The sequence below is a fragment of the Lepidochelys olivacea genome (assembly GCF_965140295.1).
Source record: "Lepidochelys olivacea isolate rLepOli2 genome assembly, chromosome: 3".
Lineage (NCBI taxonomy): Eukaryota > Metazoa > Chordata > Testudines > Cheloniidae > Lepidochelys > Lepidochelys olivacea.
This window is the reverse complement of record NC_140413.1, coordinates 143,331,804-143,355,342: the sequence shown is the minus strand read 5'-3', so window position 1 is coordinate 143,355,342 and position 23,539 is coordinate 143,331,804. Positions and strand designations below refer to the sequence as shown.

The 23,539-nt window shown below is 37.7% G+C and overlaps 1 protein-coding gene across 2 annotated transcripts in view; it reads left to right on the top strand.

Moving 5' to 3' along the window:
• Positions 1-23,539, top strand: part of AHCTF1 (AT-hook containing transcription factor 1) — an 85,392-nt gene that overhangs the window by 13,583 nt on the left and 48,270 nt on the right. For both annotated transcript variants that reach the window (XM_084623276.1, XM_084623275.1), the window contains exons 2-11: positions 268-394; positions 1,074-1,327; positions 7,660-7,840; positions 8,795-9,002; positions 13,127-13,243; positions 14,775-14,859; positions 17,910-18,060; positions 21,189-21,321; positions 21,414-21,595; positions 22,095-22,156. In XM_084623276.1, coding sequence (XP_084479402.1) covers positions 274-394; positions 1,074-1,327; positions 7,660-7,840; positions 8,795-9,002; positions 13,127-13,243; positions 14,775-14,859; positions 17,910-18,060; positions 21,189-21,321; positions 21,414-21,595; positions 22,095-22,156 — 1,494 coding nt within the window. In that variant the 5' untranslated portion in view covers positions 268-273. The remainder of the gene's footprint in view (positions 1-267; positions 395-1,073; positions 1,328-7,659; positions 7,841-8,794; positions 9,003-13,126; positions 13,244-14,774; positions 14,860-17,909; positions 18,061-21,188; positions 21,322-21,413; positions 21,596-22,094; positions 22,157-23,539) is intronic.

Below are 23,539 nucleotides of genomic sequence, written 5' to 3'. Positions count from 1 at the left end.
GTCCATCTGTGTCTCCTGTCTTTATCCAAAGGTGGTTTAAATTAGTTGCCAAAGTTTACAAAATGGGCCATTAAAGTTGCTACAACATACTTCTAGGAAGGTATTTAGGAGGAAGTTGTAGGGAGAAGTATTTTGATACTATTGGATATGATGGAAAGAACTACAGATAATTCAGGGTGTTGTATTGTTTGACAAACTCTTTATAAAATGTCAGATTTGTTAGGTGCTGACTAAATATACTTATTTAATGTAGTTCTTTATTTACAGTGAAGTATGCGAGACCTAACCGCTCAGGTAACAAGCAGTCTGCTGCAGTTTCCAGAAGTGACTGTTCAAGCACTTGGAGAAGATGAGATAACACTAGAATCTGTACTTCGTGGGAAGTTTGCTGGAGGTAATCCTCTTTCTCTGAAACTTGTTGTTAATATTGGAATTAATAATTACTTGTGAGTGTGGGTTATCTAAATACATATAGTAGTGATACATTTTACTTGTGGCAGAGTAACAGCCTTTTGTAGTGGTAAACACCCATTTTTTCATGGTCTGTGGGTATAAAAAGATCTTCTGTACTTTCCACAGTATGCATCTGATGAAGTGAGCTGTAGCTCACGAAAGGTTATGCTCAAATAAATTGGTTAGTCTCTAAGGTGCCACAAGTACTCCTTTTCATTTTACTTGTGAAATGTGTTGGCTCCATTAAGATGTATCAGGTGAGTTTACCAATAGCTTTATGAAGCCAGGAGGTTCATATCAGGTGAGTTTTCCCAAAATGCTGCTATTTTTAAACTGTTGCCTGTAATTCAGTAACCCACTTGGTCCTAGCTCTGTGTAGATCCCATTGTTCTTAAATTTCATGTTGTAGTAAAAGAGTGTATGTTAATTCTGTTTTGTATGTGTGTATGCGTGCACAGTCTCAAACTTAGACATAGTAATACATTAAAACTATGTACATTTCTAACTAAACTATTTTGGGTGGACTCATCCCCAAATCATCATCTAAGATTTTATAATTTCAAATGAATCCTTCTGTGTTTATCATTCTTACATAAACTTTTCCCCTTATTTCACTTTAGGGAGAAATGGGCTGGCTTACTTGGCCTGTGGTCCTCAGCTTGAGGTAGTAAACTCTATCACGGGAGAACGGCTGTCTGCATATCGTTTCAATGGAGTAAATGAACACCCACCCACTGTCCTTGTGGTGAAGGAATTTTCCTGGCAGAAAAGAACTGGACTTCTAGTTGGATTGGAAGAAGCAGAAGGGAGTGTTCTCTGTCTGTATGACCTTGGAGTATCAAGAGTGGTAAAAGCAGTTGTTCTTCCAGGAAGGGTACGTACTTTTTAATCTAAAAGCAAAGCTTCTGTTCTGTTGTATGCCATAGAATTCTGTTTTGAGGAAGGTTTTATATGGATGGTTGCAAAAATACCAACTTACAGTACATAGTGGACTTAATCTTGATATCAGAACTTGGGTTGGAAGGTACCAACTGTCTCTTAACTAATGCTGAAAGTAAAAAAAAAAAAAAAAAAAATTCACTTGTACTACAGAACAAGATACTACAGGTTTCTTAGCTGTTGGATTATTCAAAGTGACTCCAAGATGGTAGGGGTTGCTAGCACTTTGAAGGACAGGACTAGTGTTAAAAATGATCTTGATAAATTGGATAATTGGTCTGAAATCAACCAGATGAAATTCAATAAAGACAAGTGCAAAGTGCTACACCCAGGAAAGAAAAATCAAATGCAAAATGGGGAATAACTGTCTGGGGAGTAGTACTGCAGAAAAGTATCTGGGGGGTTATAGTGAATTATAAATTGAGTATGAGCCAGCCGTGTGACTCAGTTGTGAAAAAGGCTAATATTCTGGGGTGTGAAAACAGGAGTGTCATATCTAATTGTCTTTCTCTGCTCGGCACTGGTGAGGCCTCAACTGGAGTGTTGTGTATAGTTTTGGGTGCCACAGTTTAGGAAAGACATGGATTAACTGGAGCATCCGTAGGAGAGCAGCAAAAATGATAAAAGGTTTAGGAAACTAGAGCTATGAGGAAAGGTTAAAAACACTGGGCATATGTAGTCGTGAGAAAAGAAGACTGGGAGAGAACTAAATCTTCAAGTATGTTGAGGACTGTTATAAAGAGAACAATTGATTACTGTCCTCCGTATCCACCAAAAGTAGGACAAGAACTAATGGACTCAATCTGCAGCAAGGGAGATTTAGGTTAGATATTAGGAAAATCGTTTTAACTATAAGAATAATTAAAATCTGGAATAGGCTTCCAAGGAAGACTGTGGAATCCCCGTCAATGAAGATTTTTAAGAGCAAGTTAGATGTTTGGCTAACTGTTAAGGATGATCTAGGTCTGCTTGGTCTGCTAGGTCTCTCAAAACAGGGGGCTGAAGTAGATGACCTCTTAAAGTCCCTTCCAATCCTACATTTCTATGATTTTTGTGAGTAGAAGGGGATGAAAGATGTGAAGAACCAGTTGCTCATATAAACCTAAAAACAACCATACCCTTTCTACTTTAGGCCTCCTTCCAACACATATTCTTAAAAGCTCTTTGAGTAAAATGACAATATCTTTAATAAAACTGCAAATCCTAGAAATTGATTTGTGTTGTAAATAAATTACAATGACTCCCTTAGAATCTCAAACTAGCTAACCGGAGACTGTGCGCTTAGACTTGTGAACTTTCTTTTGTGTTTTGGAATAAGGCAGGGGGCATTAGCAAACCAGTTATCTTCATATCCACAGGTGAGCTTGCATCTAGTGGGAAGCACAACTTCCTTGCAAGTCTGTTTCCTGCATATATGATTGGTACCCCCAAATTAGATAGTATCAATCTAAAAAGAAGCACCTTGGACTTGGGACCCTACTTTCTTAACTGGTTTAACTGTCTGGAGTTGCTCTACTGGGTTTATGACCTTCAGTCATCCTTCTCTTAAGGAAACTAGCCAATAGAAAGTTGTAGCTATTGCTTACTGAGATGGAACAACAATCCCAGTTGGAAATATTGTAACTTTCTGTGATGGCACATTCTAACTCGGATTAGAGGGACTAAAGGAGAATCAGATGTCCACCTTTTCCACAAAACCTATCCTTCCCTCTGTTGACTCATTACTGGCCTCAGCCCCAATGCTACCTCTCCCACAGGATGAAGAATAGAAAGTAGGGATATTGCCCCTTGTTAAACCAGAGGTTCTCAAGCTGTGGTTCAGAGAACATTTAGTGGTCTGCAGAGAGTTGTCTGGTCACCTCTCCTTGGTTCTACCTGCTACATAGTTTTGCCAGCTAAAGGTATTATACTGGCCTAATACTGCTTTTCTCTAATTAATTCCTGTAATTGCCACAACGATGTTGTGTGCGAAGTGAAGAGAGAAACTTGAGTAGTGCAGGCAAAGAACCCATTAATTAACTTAGTTATATAAACCTGTTTTGTTGTGGGAAGGAGAGAGATCTTTCTAGGCATTTAAGTGACAGTTCCTTCTCCCTTGGACTGGCACGTTTGATTCTTGGGTACTCCTCTCACTATGGTTTTGTCTACATTCAGAAAGCTTTCACTGGTATAGCTACCAACTGTTAGTAAATCAATGTAGTTAACAAATATGCAAATTTTCTGAAAGTAGACAATGTCCAAATCAGGTTGCTAGGAGCTTGAAGGATTCTTTGCACTTCAGTTGTCTTAGTATCTGCAACAATTGGAGTTGCCTTCACAGTGACTTCTTTCACTGCCTCCCTTTTCTGAGCAGTTTGAGTCTTCTTCTCTTTTGTAGGGGTTTTTAAACTCTTGAGTGTCATCTGTAGTAGTAAGCATTTATATTATAGTAGCATCCAAAGGGTGCTGGACTAACACGAGACTTCCTTCTCTCCCCTGAAGGGCTTAGTTTACAAGACAGACAATCAAGGGTAGAAGATGGTATATAACATATAAGCAAATTTATTTGGTGAAGAATTGGCATAGTTTTGTTACATGTTTTATTGGGCTTTTCAAAAAAGATTGAGATTCAGGTTGGGAAAGCAATGGGAAGTTAATAAGACAAAGGAAGTAGGGAAAGGAAGGCAAGGTAAGAGGGATGGTCACAGGTCTTCACTTTTCCTAGCCATGATCAGCAAGTAGATTGTTTTGTTAGTTTTTCCCCATGCATTAAAAATTGTGTGGAGAAAGCATGAAGGTATTTATAGGAGAGGCTGGCTGTTGGGTGGTAGAGGCCTGGAAACTTCAGAGAGAAGGCAAGGGTTATCTGAATTTTTTTTTTTTTTTTTACTATTGATAGCCTTGTGCTCTATATAGACTTGCATTATGTGGGATATATTTCATATATGCCCAAGGAAGAGTTGAATAAACAGTATACATTTTTACAAACATGTTTGACCTGTGGCTTTCATTTTGCTTTCTACCAATCTTGCCATTAGACTCAAGTTAGTTTAATCAGGAATTAGAAGCAGTCACTGGATTGGATTGGAATGCCCTGAGCTGTGATTAGGAATGTAGAGAAGCAAATAAAATTCAGTGTAGACAAAGAACTAATTATTTAATGTGTGTTCAGTCTTTCACTAATTTGCTGTGAACTTCATTATTAAAATATTTAAGCTTTTCTCTTGGCTTTGTAGCCCTGTGTGGGTAAGTTTTGTATTCAACACATTTAACATGATTTAGAACAAATTTTAGCTTTCATTTTCTGTAATTCATTTCTTCTGTCCTTTTTTTAAAAGCATTAATGAACCCTTGAAATTATGGGCTAGATTCTCAGTGGATAAAAATTGTCTTACCTTTTTAGAAGTCAGTTAAATTATGCCCGTTCAACTGATTTGGGATCTCTGATTTGGGCCAAGGTGTCAAACTATTAACACCTAAATCAGCTTTAACATAAGTGTTTTCATATTAAAAGACGTAATCATTCCCAAGGAGTGAATTAAAAACAGATTAGCAAAATAAACAAACAATAAAAGAGTGACTAAAAATATTATGCTTCAGAAGTGTTTTTAATGGAATCTAAAAATGGACCACATCAATGATGCACAGATTTAGTACTTTTAAATGGTTGCTTTGAGAAAGTATCAACAAACATTTTCATGAACTTTTCAGATTTGCATGGTAGCAGAAGAATAACGTTCAGATTCAGTGAGCTGGGGAAAGTTCTCTTAGTCTGCTCATTTCTGGAATATGAGTTGGCAATGGCATAGGGAAACACAAAAACCCAGGCTGTACCACAGTGGGGAAAAAAATACTCTTTCAGAGGCTCCCACATGGAAAAGTAAATTCGAAATAAGGAAAATGCTAGGAAGTTTGTATGTTAAAGCAAAAAAATACTCTTATTTGCAGCCAGATGCTAAAGAAAAAAGCTACATAAAGAAAAAGAAACCAGAAGCAGCATTTGTAGAAAGGGAGTTCAGCAAGCATCCTACTTCAGTACTTTTTCTTCTTACTGCTGCCACCAGGAGTAATTCAGCAAGGTTTTTAATCCATTTTTAAAATTTGTTGATAATCCTTTGACTAGTGTGGGAAACAGGAAGCTTGATTTATAGAGATCTGGACCCAAAGATGGCAATTGAAATTGTTATAGATCGGAATTGCTGTGACTGACATGAATGCTGGACTCCATGGCTGTGTAATCACAATAAACCCTGACGGAGGGTATGTCTGCAGTGGAGCTGGAGGTGTAATTCTGTACTGTAGTTTTGATTGAGCTAACATGCTAAAAATAGCGGGGTTGCTGTGGTGGTGGGACAGCCTAGCTCTCTCAAGTATGATCCCATCTGTGACCCTATGTAAGTGCTGAGGGTGGCTAGCCTATACTGCCATACATGCTGCTGATTTTAGTGCACTCTCAAAGCTAGGGCATGTATGTCTACCTGAGCTGGAAATTACTTCTCCAGCTCCAGTACATATGTACCCCATAGCTTCCAGATCCGTGTCCCGTCCGTCCCCCCCATCATCATACCCCCCGCCCCCCCGCTAACACGTGAGGCAAGAGACTCTTTGGCCTGTTCTTACATAACTAGGGACCTACCAAATTCACGGTCCATTTTGGTTAATTTCACAGTCAGGATTTTAAAAATAGTCAATTTCATGGTTTCAGATGTTTACATGTGAAATTTCAAGGTACTGTAACTATGGGGGTCCTGACCCAAAAGTGGGTCATGGTGTCAGGGGAGTGTCATAAGACTATTGTAGGGGGGTCATGGGATTGCCACCCTTACTTCTGCCCTGCTGCTAGCTGCTGGCCAGACTCCCAGCTCTAAATCCACACCAGCAGCAGCTCAGAAGTGAGGGTTGCAGGGTATGGGGGGGGAGTTTACCATATATCAGTTTTACTGGCAACCCCCAACTCAGGTCGGGGGGGCTGAAAGCTGGGGCCACAGACCCCCACCCAGGTCGGGGGACTTACAGCCACCCTCGCTTCTGTGCTGCCTTCAAAGCTGGGCTCCCAGGTAGTAGCAGTGGAGCTTCCTGCAGCTGGGGGAGTTTCCCAGAGGTGGGTCTGACCTGGCTCCGGGAGCAGCCCTTGCAGGAGAAAAGGAAGTCCTGTCCCTCCCCAGCCCGGGCCAGAACTAGTCTGGTGCATGGTAGAACCCCCGGCACTGTGAATTTGATAGCGCCCTATATGTAAACCATTTCCCTGTGACACAAAACATTCCATTATTTCTTTTGTGTGTTATGCTCAGCCTCTAATTCATAAGAGAATCAAGGGATAGCGTATGTTGCTGTGCTGTGGTACAGTTTTAGTGCAGAAGGCTGCACACATTAAAACTTCTACTGTAGTGTTGAGTATTTTCCTGGGGTGCACTTTAGCACATCCAGAGTCACATTTTTAATCTTAAATTAACTAGAGAAAATGCTTTCATTACCCAGTAATTCATTTCATTTCTTCCTGTTCAGCCAGGGCTAGTTTTGCATATAAGACATATGGTGGCCTCTCACAATTTTGTTTTCTGCTTGATTTCCTTCATCAGTATTCCCAAAAGTACATTGGGATGTGCATTTAAAAAGACCTTATTTCTGACTTGTTCTGATGATTTTTTGGGGGGAGGGGGGTTAGTCTAATCAAATGCAACCTATATATAGATGTGGTTTGCATAGTCTTATCCTGATGATTGCCTTCAATTGTTAGTGAGAATGTTTAATTATCGTGAAAATGGCCCATCTTTCTAGGCAGGTTAGTCACTACATAGCATAATTTACAGAACACCTAAAACTTCATGAGATTACATAGCAAGTACAATTTATATTTCACAGGAAAGGCACTGTCCTTCACATTGGTAATGTTTTTCATCATATGAGCAGAGGAAGAATCAGCTTGCACTTTGAGTTTTTAATATAAAGCTGCCTTAAAATATTATTTTCAAACAGGTAGCTGAAACTGGTGAGCTGCAATATTAGAGAGCACCATTTAAAGAGTATTTTATTTAACTGTAGTACAATATCTTAGGACATTCCTCTAAAAATATTAGAGGATATAATGGACTCCCTTCTTTCTCCTGCTCAGGGCTGTAAATTTTTTTTTAATAATCTGAGAAAATACTTTTCTTTTAAATCTTATGAATTAGAAAGTAATTACAGAATCATATTCCTAATATGCCAACTTCTGTCCTGTACTACATTGCAACACTTTATTTATAGTTTGTCAAATGGCTTAAAAGTTAACATGCAGTTTTCTTCTAGGTAACCGCTATTGAACCCATAATTAATCATGGTGGAGCTCGTGTCAGCACTCAACATTTGCACCAGAGTCTGCGATGGCTTTTTGGTGTGGCAGCTGTGGTTACAGATGTTGGTCATATCCTGCTGATTGACCTTTGTTTGGATGATTTCTCATGTAGTCAGAATGAAATAGAGGCATCAGGTAAATTAGCATTTTTATATTTAAACAGATTTTCTGGTTGAGAAGTAAGAAAACTCAAGTTTCCTAAATGAGGAATGTGCATTTCCTATCTGATAAAACATAAGCATCCTGTGTCTTTAAGATCTGTTTGGCTTAGGACTACTTATAATAGCCTACTTGACACCATGAATTCTTAGCTGATGTGCTAATTCTTTCTTTGAAAGATGTTCTAATCTTCTGGTTCTTAAGGCCAAAACTTTTTTTCAAAAAAGCCTAAATTTAGGTTCTTACATCCTTATACATAGCCTGACCCTACACCACTGAAGTTGGTGGAAGTTTGCCTTTGACTTCAATGGAAGAAGGTGTGTTAAATGCCTAAATATGATCTTGTACGTAATTTTAGGTAACAGTTTTTTAAAACACTTGGTTTAAATGATAATTCCTCTGCATGGGCACGTAGAGGAAAGGAGAGGGACATTTAAAAACCCTAATTTAAAAAACAAGCAAACCTGCATTTGGATGTATAGAATCTCTCAATTGCATCCAACATTTCGTTATTATGGAGATATCTTAGTGGCTTCATAGTGGGGGTCGCTTTTGAATATGGGCTTAAAGGATATAAATAAACTTCATGCTTGAGGGCATAAGTAAACCACTAACTGACAGGGTCTAGAGAGAAACTTACCCTGTGAACCAATCTTTTTCATAATTGTCTATTATGTGGATTTTTGTACGTTAAAGTATCTGGGACAGAAGACTGGTCTAGATGGACTACTAGTCTAATCCAATTTGATAATTCCTGTGTTCTTAAAATGAGCTTGAAGCATAAATACTAATTGAAAACACTGCATAAACTGCACATTTGACAGGGAGTAGGGTATTTGATAATATACAGCATAATGCTAAGCTCTTAACATTTATCCTGAAAAAGCTGAAGAATGTAACCTCTTATGTTGCATGATCTTGTGTGTGTAGACCTAGAAGTGATCACTGGGATCCCTGCTGAAATCCCACAAATAAGAGAAGCTGTGACCAGAGAGGGACGACATCTCTGTTTCCAGTTACTAAGTCCATCGGGAGCAGCTGTAACAACCTTATGCTACATAAGCAGGAGCAATCAGCTGGTTGTGGGATTCTCAGATGGCTATCTTTCACTGTGGAATATGAAAACCTTGAAGAAGGAGTAAGTATGCCTTTATATGTATGTCAATATCTGGAGGTGGGGAACTCAGTTATTTCACTTAACTGATTTAGGTTAAATAGAAAAGTAACTTTGATCAAATACTGAGTGTTGAAATTCTTAAATACAGTGTTGAAACCTTTAGAAGCCAATCCTAGATTAATCTTTTTTAGTGGTTTTAACTGATTTTTTTTTTCTTTCTCTTAACTGATTCCTTTAACTGCTTCATCTACAGAATAAACAATCTTGGTTATAATGACTAGAATATGAGAGAACTGCTTTGTGTAAAATTAAGACAAAGTAGTTCAATCTTTCAGTAGTGTATAATGAATAAGGGAAATTTAGAAGACATTGATTTTACTGTAATGATTTTTCCAAGACCCTGTCACAGCTAGGTGTACTTCTTTACAAAGTTAAAGTATATTATTTACATAACTGTTAAAAATATCTCTGTGACTACTTAAAATCTTAGATGAGACCAGTGGGACAGATTGAAATTAGGGCTGTCAAGTGATTTTAAAATAATTAATTGCAATTAATCGCTCTGTTAAACAATAATAGAATACCATTTATTTAAATATTTTTGGATGTTTTCTACATTTTCAAATATATTGATTTCAGTTACAACACAGAATACAAAGTGTACAGTGCTCAATTTATATTTTTGATTACAAATATTTGTCCTGTAAAAAACAAAAAATAGTATTTTTCAATTCACTAATACAAGTATTATAGTGCAATCTCTTTATCATTAAATTTGGACGTAAAAATGTAGAATTATGTACAAAAAATAATTGCACTCAAAAACAAAACAATGTAAAACCTTAGTAGCGATTGGTTGCTACTTGTTCAGCCAATCGCTCAGACAAACATGTTTGTTTACATTTGCAGGAGATAATGCTGCCCGCTTCTTGTTTACAATGTCACCTGAAGTGTGCTAGTTCGTGCTTCAAGCACCATTCCAGAGGACATGTGTCCATGCTAATGATAGGTTCTGCTCAATAGCCATCCAAAGCAGTGCGGAGGGACGCATGTTCATTTTCATCTTCTGAGTCAGATGCCACCAGCAGAAGGTTGACTTTTTTTTTGGTGGTTCTGTTTCCGCATCAGAGTGTGGCTTTTTCAAGACTTTCGAAAGCATGCTGTACACCTCATCCATCTCAGATTTTGGAAGCCACTTCAGATTCTTAAACCTTGGGTTGAGTGCTGTAACTATCTTTAGAAATGTCATATTGGTACCTTTTGCGTTTTGTCTAATCTGCAGTTAAGTGTTCTTAAAACAAACAATGTATGCTGGGTCATCATCTGAGACTGCTATTACATGAAATCTCTCCCTCCCACCCCCCTCCAAGGAGTTCACTCTCAAATGTAACTACTGCAGTTTTTTTAATGAGCATCATCAGCACGGAAGCATGTCCTCCGGAATGGTGGTCGAAGCATGAAGGAGCATACAAATGTTTAGCATATCTGGCACGTAAATACCTTGCTTTCAGGTGACGTAAATAGGAAGTGGGCAGCATTATCTCACATAAATGTAAACAAACTTGTTTGTCTTAGCGGTTCGCTGAACAAGAGGTAGGACTGAGTGGACTTGTAGGCGCTAAAGTTTTATATTGTTTTGTTTTTGAGTGCAGTTATGTAACAAACTCTACATTTGTAAATTGTACATTCACAACAGAGATTGCACTAAAGCAATTGTATGAGGCGAGTTAAAAAATACTATTTATCATTTTTACAGTACAAATATTTGTAATAGAAAATAATATAAAGTGAGCACTGTACACTTTGTATTTGTGTTGTAATTGAAATAATTATATTTGAAAATATTTAATACATTTTAGTTGATATTCTACTGTTTAACAGTGCGATTAAAACTACGATTAATGGTGATTTAAAAAATTAATCAGTTAATTTTTTTGAGTTAATCCTATGAGTTAACAGTGATTAATCGACAGCCCTAATTAAAACATCTAACAGATCATTTGTGCCTGAAAAATAGCCTTTCCCACATTCCAGTCATGACTGAGATTGGAGACTGTTCCACCTTGGGACTGGTCACTCTTGTTCTATCACTGCTCCAGTGTCTCATCTATTACTGATGTGGTTAAAGGGATGTATCAGTGAAAACTGGATGCTTATATAGTGGGCCACAGACTCTGGGTGTGTAGATGTGGTTCTACATTATGTCCTCTTTCTCTGGGAAAGTGGGTTATATCTTCACTGTTGGCTTGTAAAATGCTTAAATAATATATAGCATTTATACTTTCCAGTGTTAATTAGATGGGTAAGTAATTGTTTTTTCTTAAAAGAATAATACTGTCTTGATAAAAATAGATCCCACATGTTTGCTAAGATCTTGAAGTATAGAACAAGGAGTGTGCCAATCAAACTTTTAGGCAATAGAAACATGGGGAAGGACCTCAAATATTCTAGAGGCTAGGATTAAAATACATTATTAGATTAGAAAATTAACTTAAATCAAAATGGGATTCATTTAAGCAAACGTGTAATGGCTCACCAGATATTGTTGAATGTTTACATATACAAGGGTGCAATATTGGTAAGTGGTTGTACTAGAAAGAAGGTTCTGGGGCTTCGGGTAAGTAGAGTGAGTAGGTCACAAAGACAAATGTATTTAAACCCCTTAGTCTAGAAACAGGTAATTAATTCTACTTGGCACTGATTTGATTTCAGCTGGAAACAATGTGCTAAGTTTTAGGTACCACATTTTGAAAAAAGACAATTCAGAGGAGATAGGCAAAAAAGATAAAATTTTGAAAATCAGGCCTATAATAAAATGCTCAGATAATTAGTTTGAGTTCTACCTTGTCAGGTGTGCAAAGGAAATGTTATAATTTATCCCAAACCACTTATGTTAATCATCAAGGAAAGAAGGAAGAAAGAAATGGTTTTAGGTACCAAGTATCAAAGGGGTAGCTGTGTTAATCTGTATCCACAAAAACAAAAAGGAGTCCGGTGGCACCTTAAAGACTAACAGATTTGTTTGGGCATAAGGTTTCGTGGGTAAAAAAAACCCCACTCCTTCAGATGCATGGTAAAACTTCAGTTAAATAGAACAGGCTACTCTATTGTTGGAGATGTTCAAAGCTGGACATTCCTCCTAGAAGAGTCAAAGGAGAGAGAATGCGTTGATCCTACAACAATGCAGGGGATAGATTAGAATAGTGGTTCTCAACCAGGGGGTATGCAGAGATCTTACAGGAATATGTCAACTCATCTAGATATTTGTCTAGTTTTACAACAGGCTACATAAAAAGCACTAGTGAAATCAGTACAAATTAGAATTTCATATAGATAATGACTTATTTATATTGCTCTGTATGCTATATCAGAGTTTCTCAACCTGGGATCGCGGGATAGGTTTAGGGGTGTTGCAAGTGCAGGGCTGGCATTGGGGGGTGGCAAGCAGGGAAATAGCCTGGAGCCCCACACCACAGGGGGCCCCACAAAGCTAAATTACATGGTTCAGCCCAGGTGGTGGGGCTTGGGCTGAAGCCTTGCCGCTTGGGACTGAAATCAGACTCTTGAAAGGGGTACAGTGGTCTGGAAAGGTTGAGAACCACTGGATTAGAAGACTCATTGGAAGGTCTTTCCAATTCAAATGAGTCTGAGGAAAGATTAAGTTTATTTTACATAGCTGGATTAAACAAATTACATAGCATTTTTGAAAACTTCTGGTCTGATCAAAAGGAAACAGGTAGAAGTCCTAAAAGTAACCCAACTACTTGTTTGCTCTTTTGGTCATCGTTGTGTTTCGAGCAGATTTTTTCCACCCAACTATTCATGCTGACTGCTCATTTAACTACAATCACCCAGGAAAAAACATAGAACACATCAATAGGTGTGAGTAGTCCAAATGTTCATAATATTGTACTTATTTACATTGAAGTTTATTTGCGGTTATGTTGCTCGATTGTCTAGCTTTATTAAATCCTTCTGAAATTGTTAAAAATGTTCTCTAAAATTAAAATCAACTTTTAAATAATTGTAAGTATTTCTGGCATGAGAAAATGCTGTGGCTTTTGAAGTGCTGCTTGGAACACTTGGAAGGATAAATGTCAGACATCTAATCACCTGATTTAATTCCTCCCACCACTTTGTTCTAGATACCACTTTCAGCTGGAAGGAGGGAGGATACCTGTCTATGCTGTTACTTTTCAAGAACCTGAAAATGATCCCCGCAATTGCTGTTACTTATGGGCAGTTCAGTCTACACAAGAAAGGTGAGTGAAGACTGATTTAGAAAACTAAATGATCTGTTGTCCAACTGACTTTGGGAGGGCATACATACGCAACTCTGAACGTGTTATAAATGTAAATCTTTCCCTGGGCTACTAATTGGAGATTTGATCCCTTAATATTACATTTTTGTTTACAATTGAAGGGCCAATATGTAGTGTTGTAGCTATGAATCATTTCAATCTTTCTTTTTGAATATACTCTGGCATTTTTTAAAAAAATTGTTTTTGATCACTTAGAAAATGTAAGTGTACTCAGTATAACCTTGACAATGGAACCACAAGTGCCACCTCTATAATAGCTGAGAAGTAGTGAAGCTTTGAAGTGTAACTTCAATCTGTTGCCTTCTTGCTACAAAATGGGATTGTGAATCTTAATTGCTCTCGTAAATAGAATTTAAACCATTATAGCACTGGTGAAATGCCAGTGAAAGTTGCAGCCATGCAAATGACTTTACTTTTTGTATTTTACAAAAAGCTTTATACTTGACTTTTAGGTAGCTTTCATAGATCTCCTGCAAGTACAGAGGGACAGGACCTACTGAGTACTACTGTGATGAACACCTAGAAATGCCTTTTTCCTAGAGCAATTTTCTAGTGTTTTGTTTTGTCTGGTTTTAAATGTCCCAAGTGATAAGCTACTATCACTTGTCTTGGAAGACTATTCATTATCGAAGGTATTTCATGACCCCTTATTTCTGTCTTTGACATTTATAAGGTACCCATCATCTTATATCTGAGCACCAGTATATATATATGTGTGTGTATATATATGTTTTATATATATTTTGTACACTTTTTTTTCTTTCCTGTGTAATACTCTCTCCATTTGAGTTGTGGCTTTCAGAGCAGTTTTTTATTACATTTATTCAAATAGCTGTCTTAGAGCTGTTTTTGTTGTATTTTGGTTGTTTCCCAAGAGCCTGGGGAATGCTTTTATATAAAAACTTTAATTTGTTCAGGTTTTCAGAAAGTAGGCAAAACAGAAGTAACTATCCTTTTAATCATTCTTTCTCAAACTCAGAACTTTGGTGGTTCTTTAGTTTCATATCATGACAAAATAATACAATCAGAGCATGCTGTGTAGATTGTAAGTTTAAATTTAAGGCTCTTTTGGTAAAGGTTCCTGCATTAACATTTCATTGTAAAGAACTGATGCTGGTAGTGTTTTTTATAGATGAATGTTAACGCTCTGGAAAATTGTGTGGTTAACATTAATCTGAAGTCCATGGAGTTAAGCAAAAAAAGCAGAGTTCCGGAATTCAGTCAATTAAATACCGAGTGCCAAATGAAAAAATCTTCAAATTTATCTCCTCTTCTCCTACAATTGTCCAAATATGACAAATTGTAATTGTTTGGAAAGTGGGTTGTTTTCCAGTTTATAACAGAGACATCATCCTTTTAAATGTGCAATACAATATGATTCTGCTTTGCTTTGGCAATAGCTACTTATCAGATATTTCAGGTGGATTACAAAGGTGCTGAAATTATGCTCAAACTTGTAATTTCTTTCTAGTGAAGGAGATGTTGTGAGTTTGCATCTGCTGCAGTTAGCCTTTGGTGACAGAAAACGCTTGGCATCAGGACAAATCATGTATGAGGTAAAGTATGTGTGTCTGTGAAATACAACTAACGTGTATTAATCTAAAATTGGAAGGATGGATACCATCCTCATGTCTTTCTGAATACACTAATTTCAGGCCTTGGGTCTCATGCCTTACCTGCATGGATTCGGTTCTCCCACTTTTAGATGGGAGTACTAGGCTGTAGTACCACGTGTATCAACTGTGTTTACCTTCCACTGGACTTGATACCTTGGTTACTTCCCTTTAGGAGCTGGGACCAGTAGTGTATATATTGTAACCGAGACAGCTTTCTTAAATCAAAGCATAAGAGAAGAGGGGTTTTTTGGGTTTGTTTTTTTTTAAACAACCCATGTTTATAGATGGTTTGTTTCTTCCCTAAAGGCTTAGGAAGATCAATATAATCCCAGACTCTCTTGCCTCTGGGGTATGGGTGGCCATCAGTACCTCAGTCTCCCTGACCTTCAGGGACTCCCTTTTTAAATCTAGTCAAAGGTCTTTGTTCTTTCCTGTGACTCTTGGACCTAATTAAACTGATTGGGCTGCTCAGCAGCTGTCTGAGTGAATGTATCTGCATTGTCTCTACTCTCTTGAAGCGTTTGTCAGGAGATGAGAAAATCACCTCTATTTCTTGACAATTCTGCTAGTGAATTAACACAATATATGTATACAATAAATAACACAATGACCTGATCCAGATACAGTATTCATAAATTATTACAGACCGCTGCGAATCTGTCATACTTATACCACATTAATCTTAACAAAAATCACTTTGTGCTGTGCACTATTAAGGTTTGAAAAAACTACTTCTGGAAAGTTTGACACAAATGACAGTAATCTGACGTAGCAATTCCTCCCTCTTTACCCACTCCACTTTTGTTTTGAAACTACTCTTTCCAAATATTTTGGAAGCAGTGTGGATGCATATAATTTACATTAACTTTTTGAAGTATGAATTTAGGATATTTTTGTAGGGCTTTACTATGTTGTTGGCTTGAAAAATAGCTACTTTCATAGGCTTAAATCTCCCCGTGTTTTCAGTTTCCTCCTGTCATGTAAAAAGAAAAGGAGTACTTGTGGCACCTTAGAGACTAACCAATTTATTAGAGCATAAGCTTTCGTGAGCTACAGCTCACTTCATCAGATGCATATCGTGGAAACTGCAGCAGACTTTATATATACAGAGAGAATATGAACCAATACCTCCTCCCACCCCACTGTCCTGCTGGTAATAGCTTATCTAAAGTGATCATCAGGTGGGCCATTTCCAGCACAAATCCAGGTTTTCTCACCCTCCACCCCCCCCCCACACAAATTCACTCTCCTGCTGGTGATAGCCCATCCAAAGTGACAACTCTTTACACAATGTGCATGACAATCAAGATGGGCTATTTCCTGCACAAATCCAGGTTTTCTCACATCCTGCACAAATCCAGGTTTTCTCACATCCCCCCCACCCCCATACACACACAAACTCACTCTCCTGCTGGTAATAGCTCATGCTATTCACCAGCAGGAGAGTGAATTTGTGGGGGGGGGGGGGGGGTGGAGGGTGAGAAAACCTGGATTTGTGCTGGAAATGGCCCACCTGATGATCACTTTAGATAAGCTATTACCAGCAGGACAGTGGGGTGGGAGGAGGTATTGGTTCATATTCTCTGTGTATATATAAAGTCTGCTGCAGTTTCCACGATATGCATCTGATGAAGTGAGCTGTAGCTCACGAAAGCTTATGCTCTAATAAATTGGTTAGTCTCTAAGGTGCCACAAGTACTCCTTTTCTTTTTGCGAATACAGACTAACACGGCTGTTACTCTGACTCCTGTCATGTGCATCCCTTACAGCAAGAAAAGCTCCTTTCCCATCATAGTTCATGTGAGTGTTGACTATATAAATGTTTAGGTACTGTTCAAAGATGTCTTTTTCAATTTTGCAAAGTAAAAATTGATAGTATGAGGACAAGGTATAAATATTATAAAGTGATTAAACTTTTTTTTCTAAATATGGATGCCATTGCTTTATCTTCGTTTACATGCACAGTCACAGTGAAAGCAAAGTTCATACACTTCTGGATTAACAGAATGTGTTCTGCTTTACCTTAGGTTTTGATTTTTTTAGAAGGGCTTTGCATTGTAATTTAGTCATGCTTTTCGTTTTACATTGCCATGAATGCTTTGGCAGGAGGATATGGGGAAGTTTCTCAAAATTATTTTTTCTCCCTTCAGCTTCAATTTTCCTTGTTTGTGCTTCACTTTATGCTGTTGTACTAGAGCTCTGGCTAAAAAATCTTTTTCTCTGTTCTTCCCTGTGTGTGGTCATCTCCCACCCCCACCCTCCAAGCGAACACGCACAAATTTTTATACCTCATAAGAGTTCCCACCTCATGGCTTCCATTACCCTTATTTGCCCTGTACCAATGCGTTGACACACAAACTTTGTGTACCCCAGCACTGCTTGATTTCAGATGTATCTTTTGATAAAATCTGACTGGCATACTAACTATACATGAATTCCCAGAGTTGCTAAGTGTGTGCATGTGAAATGTTCATTTTTCTTCTCACATTACATAAAGCTTGTTTGGATGAGAGAGTGTGATTTGGAGGAATGTGTGGACTTATATTTTGTCTTAAAAAAAAAAAAATCTTGAAAATGTGGGTAGATTAGGATGACTGTAGAAATGTATATTTAGCTTTTTTAAGGTTATTATTATAGGGGTTTTAAAGAAATAAAAAAGGAAAACTTGATACTTAACTATTTGTCAATAGCTACTGCCAAGTCCTTGTAAAACTGGATAATAGTAGGAGTTCTCCTGAATAGTGAAAATGATGGACATTATTATTATTTTGTATCTACTTGGTTTTGTATCAACTTACCAAAATTAGTTCCTCAGATCTAGGGTTATTGAATATTTTATTGCACTTAATCTCTGTAACATGCCAGAATATATTCTTAAAAAATATGTAATTTGGGATTCCTTTGGTTGACTCATAAATATGGAAGAGACTGCATCTCTTAAGTGTAATATCATACACATTCATTTCAAATAACTTGTATTTGTCTTTCAGGGTTTGGAGTACTGTGAAGAAAGGTACAGTCTAGACCTCACAGGTGAAGTCTTTTCATTAAGAGGGCAGACTAGCAATACCAAACTACTCAGTTGTCAGACTATAGAAAAATTTCGCAGCCATATTGACAGAGAGGATGGCGTGAATGAAGGTTTGTTGCTAGGTCCAAAATATTTTCCAGTTGAACTGTAACATAATGCTTTTGAAGAAAACAGTAGAGTTGAATTCTAAAAATGTTAGTGCTGTACCCACAGCCCTAACAGTTTACTTGAATAGCTGTGTAGAATAAACATGTTTAAAGACTAAAAAGAAGATGTTTGAGTTGCAATTAATATGGAAAATGACAATGGAACAGGGAAACCTGATACATAAAGTACATGATTAAATTGGAAAAATTACATCTATATCTCTCTCTGAGGTGTAGGCTTTTTGATGTTCAGCTGCCTTTTTAACTTAAAGGTAAGTTAAAAGTATAATAATGCTTTGGAAACAGATTGTCCAAAGCTGTATTCTGGCTAGGCCTTTTTAATGCTGTCCTGCTCTTGTTGTGAGGAGGACTTAAAAAGGAATGTGAAATTTTTGTTTACATACAGTAGTTGCAGAAAAAGAAGATACAGCAGGCATAAGCTACAAAGGCTGCCTAAAACATGGAGTTCATATTACTCGCCAATTTCTCCTGTAGGCTGTTGTGCATATTCCTTCTGTGTAGACAACTGGGCTGCTTTCAAGTTTGTTTGTATTTAAATAGCCAAATTAGATTGCGCTGTTAAACTCTAGATAATCTGTTTAACTATATACTGAAACCGGAAAGTCGTCAGCTGCTTGCGGTGCTGATGAGCCAAAAGGGGCATCTGTGAAGGAAAACTTCCATGTATGAGGAGAAAGGAGTTGTCATCTCTCTCCCCCCCCCCCCCCCTTAACCTCTGTAGCTTGAACAAACGCAATGAAAATAGCTCTCTTTGAGTGGGGAAAAAAAGCACTTTAGTTGGGTGATTTTTTTTTTTCTAGGAAGTAAGATGAACTTTAAACACCCATACTCATGGGGAAAAGTATTTGAAAAGTATTTCCCCCCCATCCCCCTCAAGTAAATCTAAGTGTCTACAACTGTTTGAGGGATAAAATTAACATCATTTTTCTTTATGGAAAGATGGGGTCCAGGATTTGTAAAAGACAAAATTAAACCTCCCTGGACTCCCCCCACCCCCGCCGCACATTGTTAACCTGGGGCTAGTCTATACTTCTCTGTTCTAAAGCATGGAGCCCACTAGACTTTCTCAGTGGAACCTCTGTACAAATTTAACATTGGCGAAACATCTTTGTTCCCTTACCTTGTTTTCAGAAATGTCAGAACCATTTTTTGTTGTTGAAATCCTTAAAACAAAAAATCAGCCCAGGGCAGATGGTTGTATGATTAAACTTTGGCAGTTATAAGCAGCTGAAAACAGGGTCTTACAATGAAAAATGTTAAGCAGTTTTAACTAATGAAGTCCTGCCAGTTCCACCTATAATTATTTATAAAACTTTTGATATTAAGTATTCCTTTAAACTGCCTCTCTCCCAATCTCCCTTGTACTTATTTCACTTTGAAGCAATAGTCTGAGGCTCACTCATATGACAGATAGGCACAAACTGCATTCTGAAAATGTTCCCACATGATATCAGTCCAAGTTATAGTTTGCAATTCTCTTCTCCCTTTCAGGTAGATAGTGAACTCCTTGTTATAGTCTTACTTAAGTCTACACTACCGCCGTAAGTCAACGTATGCTACACAACTCCAGCTACGTGAATAATATAGCTATGAGGTATGAATCGACATACCTTAGGTCGAGTTACCGTGGGGTCTGTACTGCAGGGGGTTGACGGGAGAAACTCTCCCGTCGACTTACCTTACTCTTCTCGTCGGGGGTGGAATACAGGGGTCAACTGGAGAGCAGCCTGCTGTCGATTTGGCAAGTCTTCACTTGACCCGCTAAATCGACCACCATCTCAGAGCGTCTATCCTGGCTGTAGTGTAGACCTGCCTTTAGGTTTAATCTACACTAGAAAATTAGGTTGGCATAAGTCACTCAGGAGTGTGAAAAATCCAGACCCCTGAACAGTGTAGTTTAGTTGACCTGCATCCCCATATAGACTGTGCTAGGTCGATGGAAGAATTCTTCTGTCAACCTACCTACTGTCTCTTGGGGAGGTGGATTACCTGTGCTGATCGGAGAATCCCTCCTGTTGGCATAGATAGTGTCTACACTGAAGCGCTGCAGCATTCTAAGTGTAGACAAGCCTGTAGTTATTTGAGCCATTGATCTAAAATAGAATAGTAGGCTTCCTGTGAAGGAGGGAAGAAGACAGCTTCTTTGCACTTAAGATTTTCTGTGAAGACTTTCTGCTACTGCTGGTCAGAGAGCACATGCTGAAAGAGCAAAAGCTATGTTGTGGTAAACTGATGCAGTTGTTTTTTAAACTTAAAGAATCAATAACTTCAAAGATAATTTGAGCAATTAACAAAACAGAAGATAGAACAGAGGCTCACAGAAGAACACTTGTAGGAAATGGGATGGGGACCCCAGACTGGAAATGATGTACCTAGAAGAACCTAATAATGGTAAAAATATTCCTATATTAGATTTGTATAGTTACTTTTTTTTCCCATATTCCCTACACCAATAGGAGAATCTTAACGTCCCGTGCTTTGCTCACATTTAGAGGAAACTCCCTTTCTGCCCCATCAAAAAACAACCCTTATTGGAAACTACTGTAGTATTAGGCAATATATGTTGTGTTTTTAAATTAAGGTATTCCAGTTATGTTATGTGATATTCTTGTGACACTTGTATTTTGAATCTGGTTGAAAAGTGGCTATTCTAGAAGCATGTAAATGAGGCAATTACACAATGATCAATAAATGAATAATGCAAACCACTAATCTGACATTCATCTTAATTTCATATTGATGATATTTCTTAAAGGTGATAACTTCTATTTTTTTAACACAGCTACATATTTTGATAAATTAACTGTGTAAATATGGGAAATTCAGATTAGCCTGGTCCCAACAATAGATATTTTATTAAATCTGATATATGAACAAAATGAAACTGGATTATAGCTACCGAAGGATTTAACGTTTCATTATCTTTAAGTCAGTAAGGCATTCTGCCAAAATACTGAGTTTTGTGTTTCTAAAAAAGTGTTAAACAAGTAGTATGACAAGTTGAACTAAAACTCATTACTGTGTAGCAGTATCTGCTGATTTATTTTAAAGAAATGCCATCTTTCTTACAGTAATATCTCCTGATACCAGTGTGTCAGTCTTCAGTTGGCAAGTGAATACGTATGGCCAGGGCAAACCTTCTACTTACTTGGGCATATTTGACATAAATCGCTGGTACCATGCTCAAATGCCTGATTCTTTAAGGTGAGACTTCATTGGGTGTATTTTACGTAGCTTTCAAAATGGTTATAAATGATTAATTAACATCTTACTTGTTTGTATTTACTTTATCTAAGACCAGGGGAATTTCTTCATAATTGCCCCTATTTTGCATTATGGTCGCTGGATGCTGTAGTGAGTATGACTTCTCCACACCACATCTTGGATATTCTGGTACATGAGCGAAGCTTAAGTCGTGGAGTTCCTCCTTCATATCCGCCTCCTGAGCAGTTTTTTAATCCAAGCACCTACACTTTTGGTATGTATTTCGGCTTAGCTGACTTTAGGAGAGCAAGCTTAATAAGAGAATTGAGGTTAACTTGTCATTTATTGATTTATTTTTATTTTTTTTGCTTCCTATGTGTGACTTTTAACAATTAGAAACACTTTTATATTTTACTTTCAAAATATTTCTTTACTATTGGAAAGTATTTTAGACACAGATTGCCAAATTTTGATATCTAATGCATTTGTAATATGGCCTGTGAAGAAATGATTGTTATAAAAATCAAATAGTTTTAATTTGTGTACTGTGCTAGAGCTGTTCTATATAGTATACAGCCTAGGTAAAATTTCCACACAGATGTGTGAATGTTGCAAAATCTGTAAGTGAACTAATGAGCCAAATAACTAGTTATTCAGCTTTTTAATCCACTCCCAATATTAACCCCATTTTTAATAGAAGCTGTTTACTTTGTATTGCTGCACCATACCGTCAAAAATGTAGACTTTTAACCACGTGCTCTTTGTTTTCTTAGATGCTACTTGTTTGTTGAACTCTGGAGTTGTTCACATGACTTGCACTGGGTTTCAGAAGGAGGTACTACTTTTGTTTTTTTTTCTAGCTTTCTTTCTGATATCTAGAAAAGTTCATCCTCTGTCATTTGTATTGAACAGACTTATATTTACCAATGGAGGTGGGAGAGCATTTTGTGCCAAAAGGGCTATATCTTGCCCCATTAAAGTCAGTGGTAAAATTCCTATTGGCTTCAATTGAAACAGGTCCTAAATATGTGTAGATGAGTCTGGTGTAGATTTCTCAGGAGGTAACAATAAAACCGTATATGACTTGGTTCGAATTCTAGATTATGGAGAGGTAACATCCTTGTCTCTCCATACATAAGGTTGCAACTGTTTCTTTTAAGCCTAGATTTTCATCATTATACAATTTAGGACAGGTAAAAGATTTGAAAATTTGGTGGATAAGTTAGGATGGAGAGGATTTTGTTTGTGTATTTCATGCATACATGTCCAAGCACAGCTTTCAAGTATTTCATGGATGAGAGCTACTGCAAGAGAGTTTGGACCTGGGACCTTACATTTTTAGGAGGGAAATTCTTTTCTGAGTTGGAAAAGGGAGAACCAGTTACATTTCACCTCACTAAATTTTTGGTACTTAAGTAGTTATAAACTGAAGTTATACATGTAGTAGGTGTTTCCATATGCAGTAGAAATTGAGTGTAGTTCTGTGCACAACACTTGTGTAGAAGAGAGAGTCTTCAGCACATGTTTACATTACTTCAAAATATTCATGAGCTGGATACTGTCTAGTCCTTGCTCCCTCATTAGCTGGCACTTCAGCAGAAATACAGTAACTCCTCACTTAATGTTGTAGTTATGTTCCTGAAAAATACTACTTTAAGCCAAATGATGTTAAACGGATCCAATTTCCCCATAAGAATTAATATAAATAGGGAGGGCTAGGTTCCAGGGAAACTTCTTTTCACCAGACAAAAGACTACATTTTATTTAATTTATATATATTCTCTCTCTCTCTCTCTCTCTCTCTCTCTCTCTCTCTCTCTCTCTCTCTCAGTTTTAAACAAACAATTTAATATCGTACACAGCAATGATGATTGTGAAGCTTGGTTAAGGTGGTGAAGTCAGAGGATGGGATATTTCCCAGGGAATGCCTTACTGCTACGTGATGGTCTAGCAGTCGGCTGAGCCGTCAAGGGTTAACGCGTTGTTAATGCAGCCTCACACTGTACAAGGCAGCACGAATGGAGGCAGGGGAGACAGCATGGCAGAGAGAGACGGATACAGTGTATGTGAGAGGGAGACGTGCATTGCCCCTTTAAGTATGCTGGCTCTACTCTAAGTACATTGCCTTTTTAACTAGATTAGCAAATGGAGACAGCAGCTGCTGCCAGCAAGCTCCCTCTGTCCTGAGCCCTGTTGTGTCTCCCCAGCAATGTGGAGA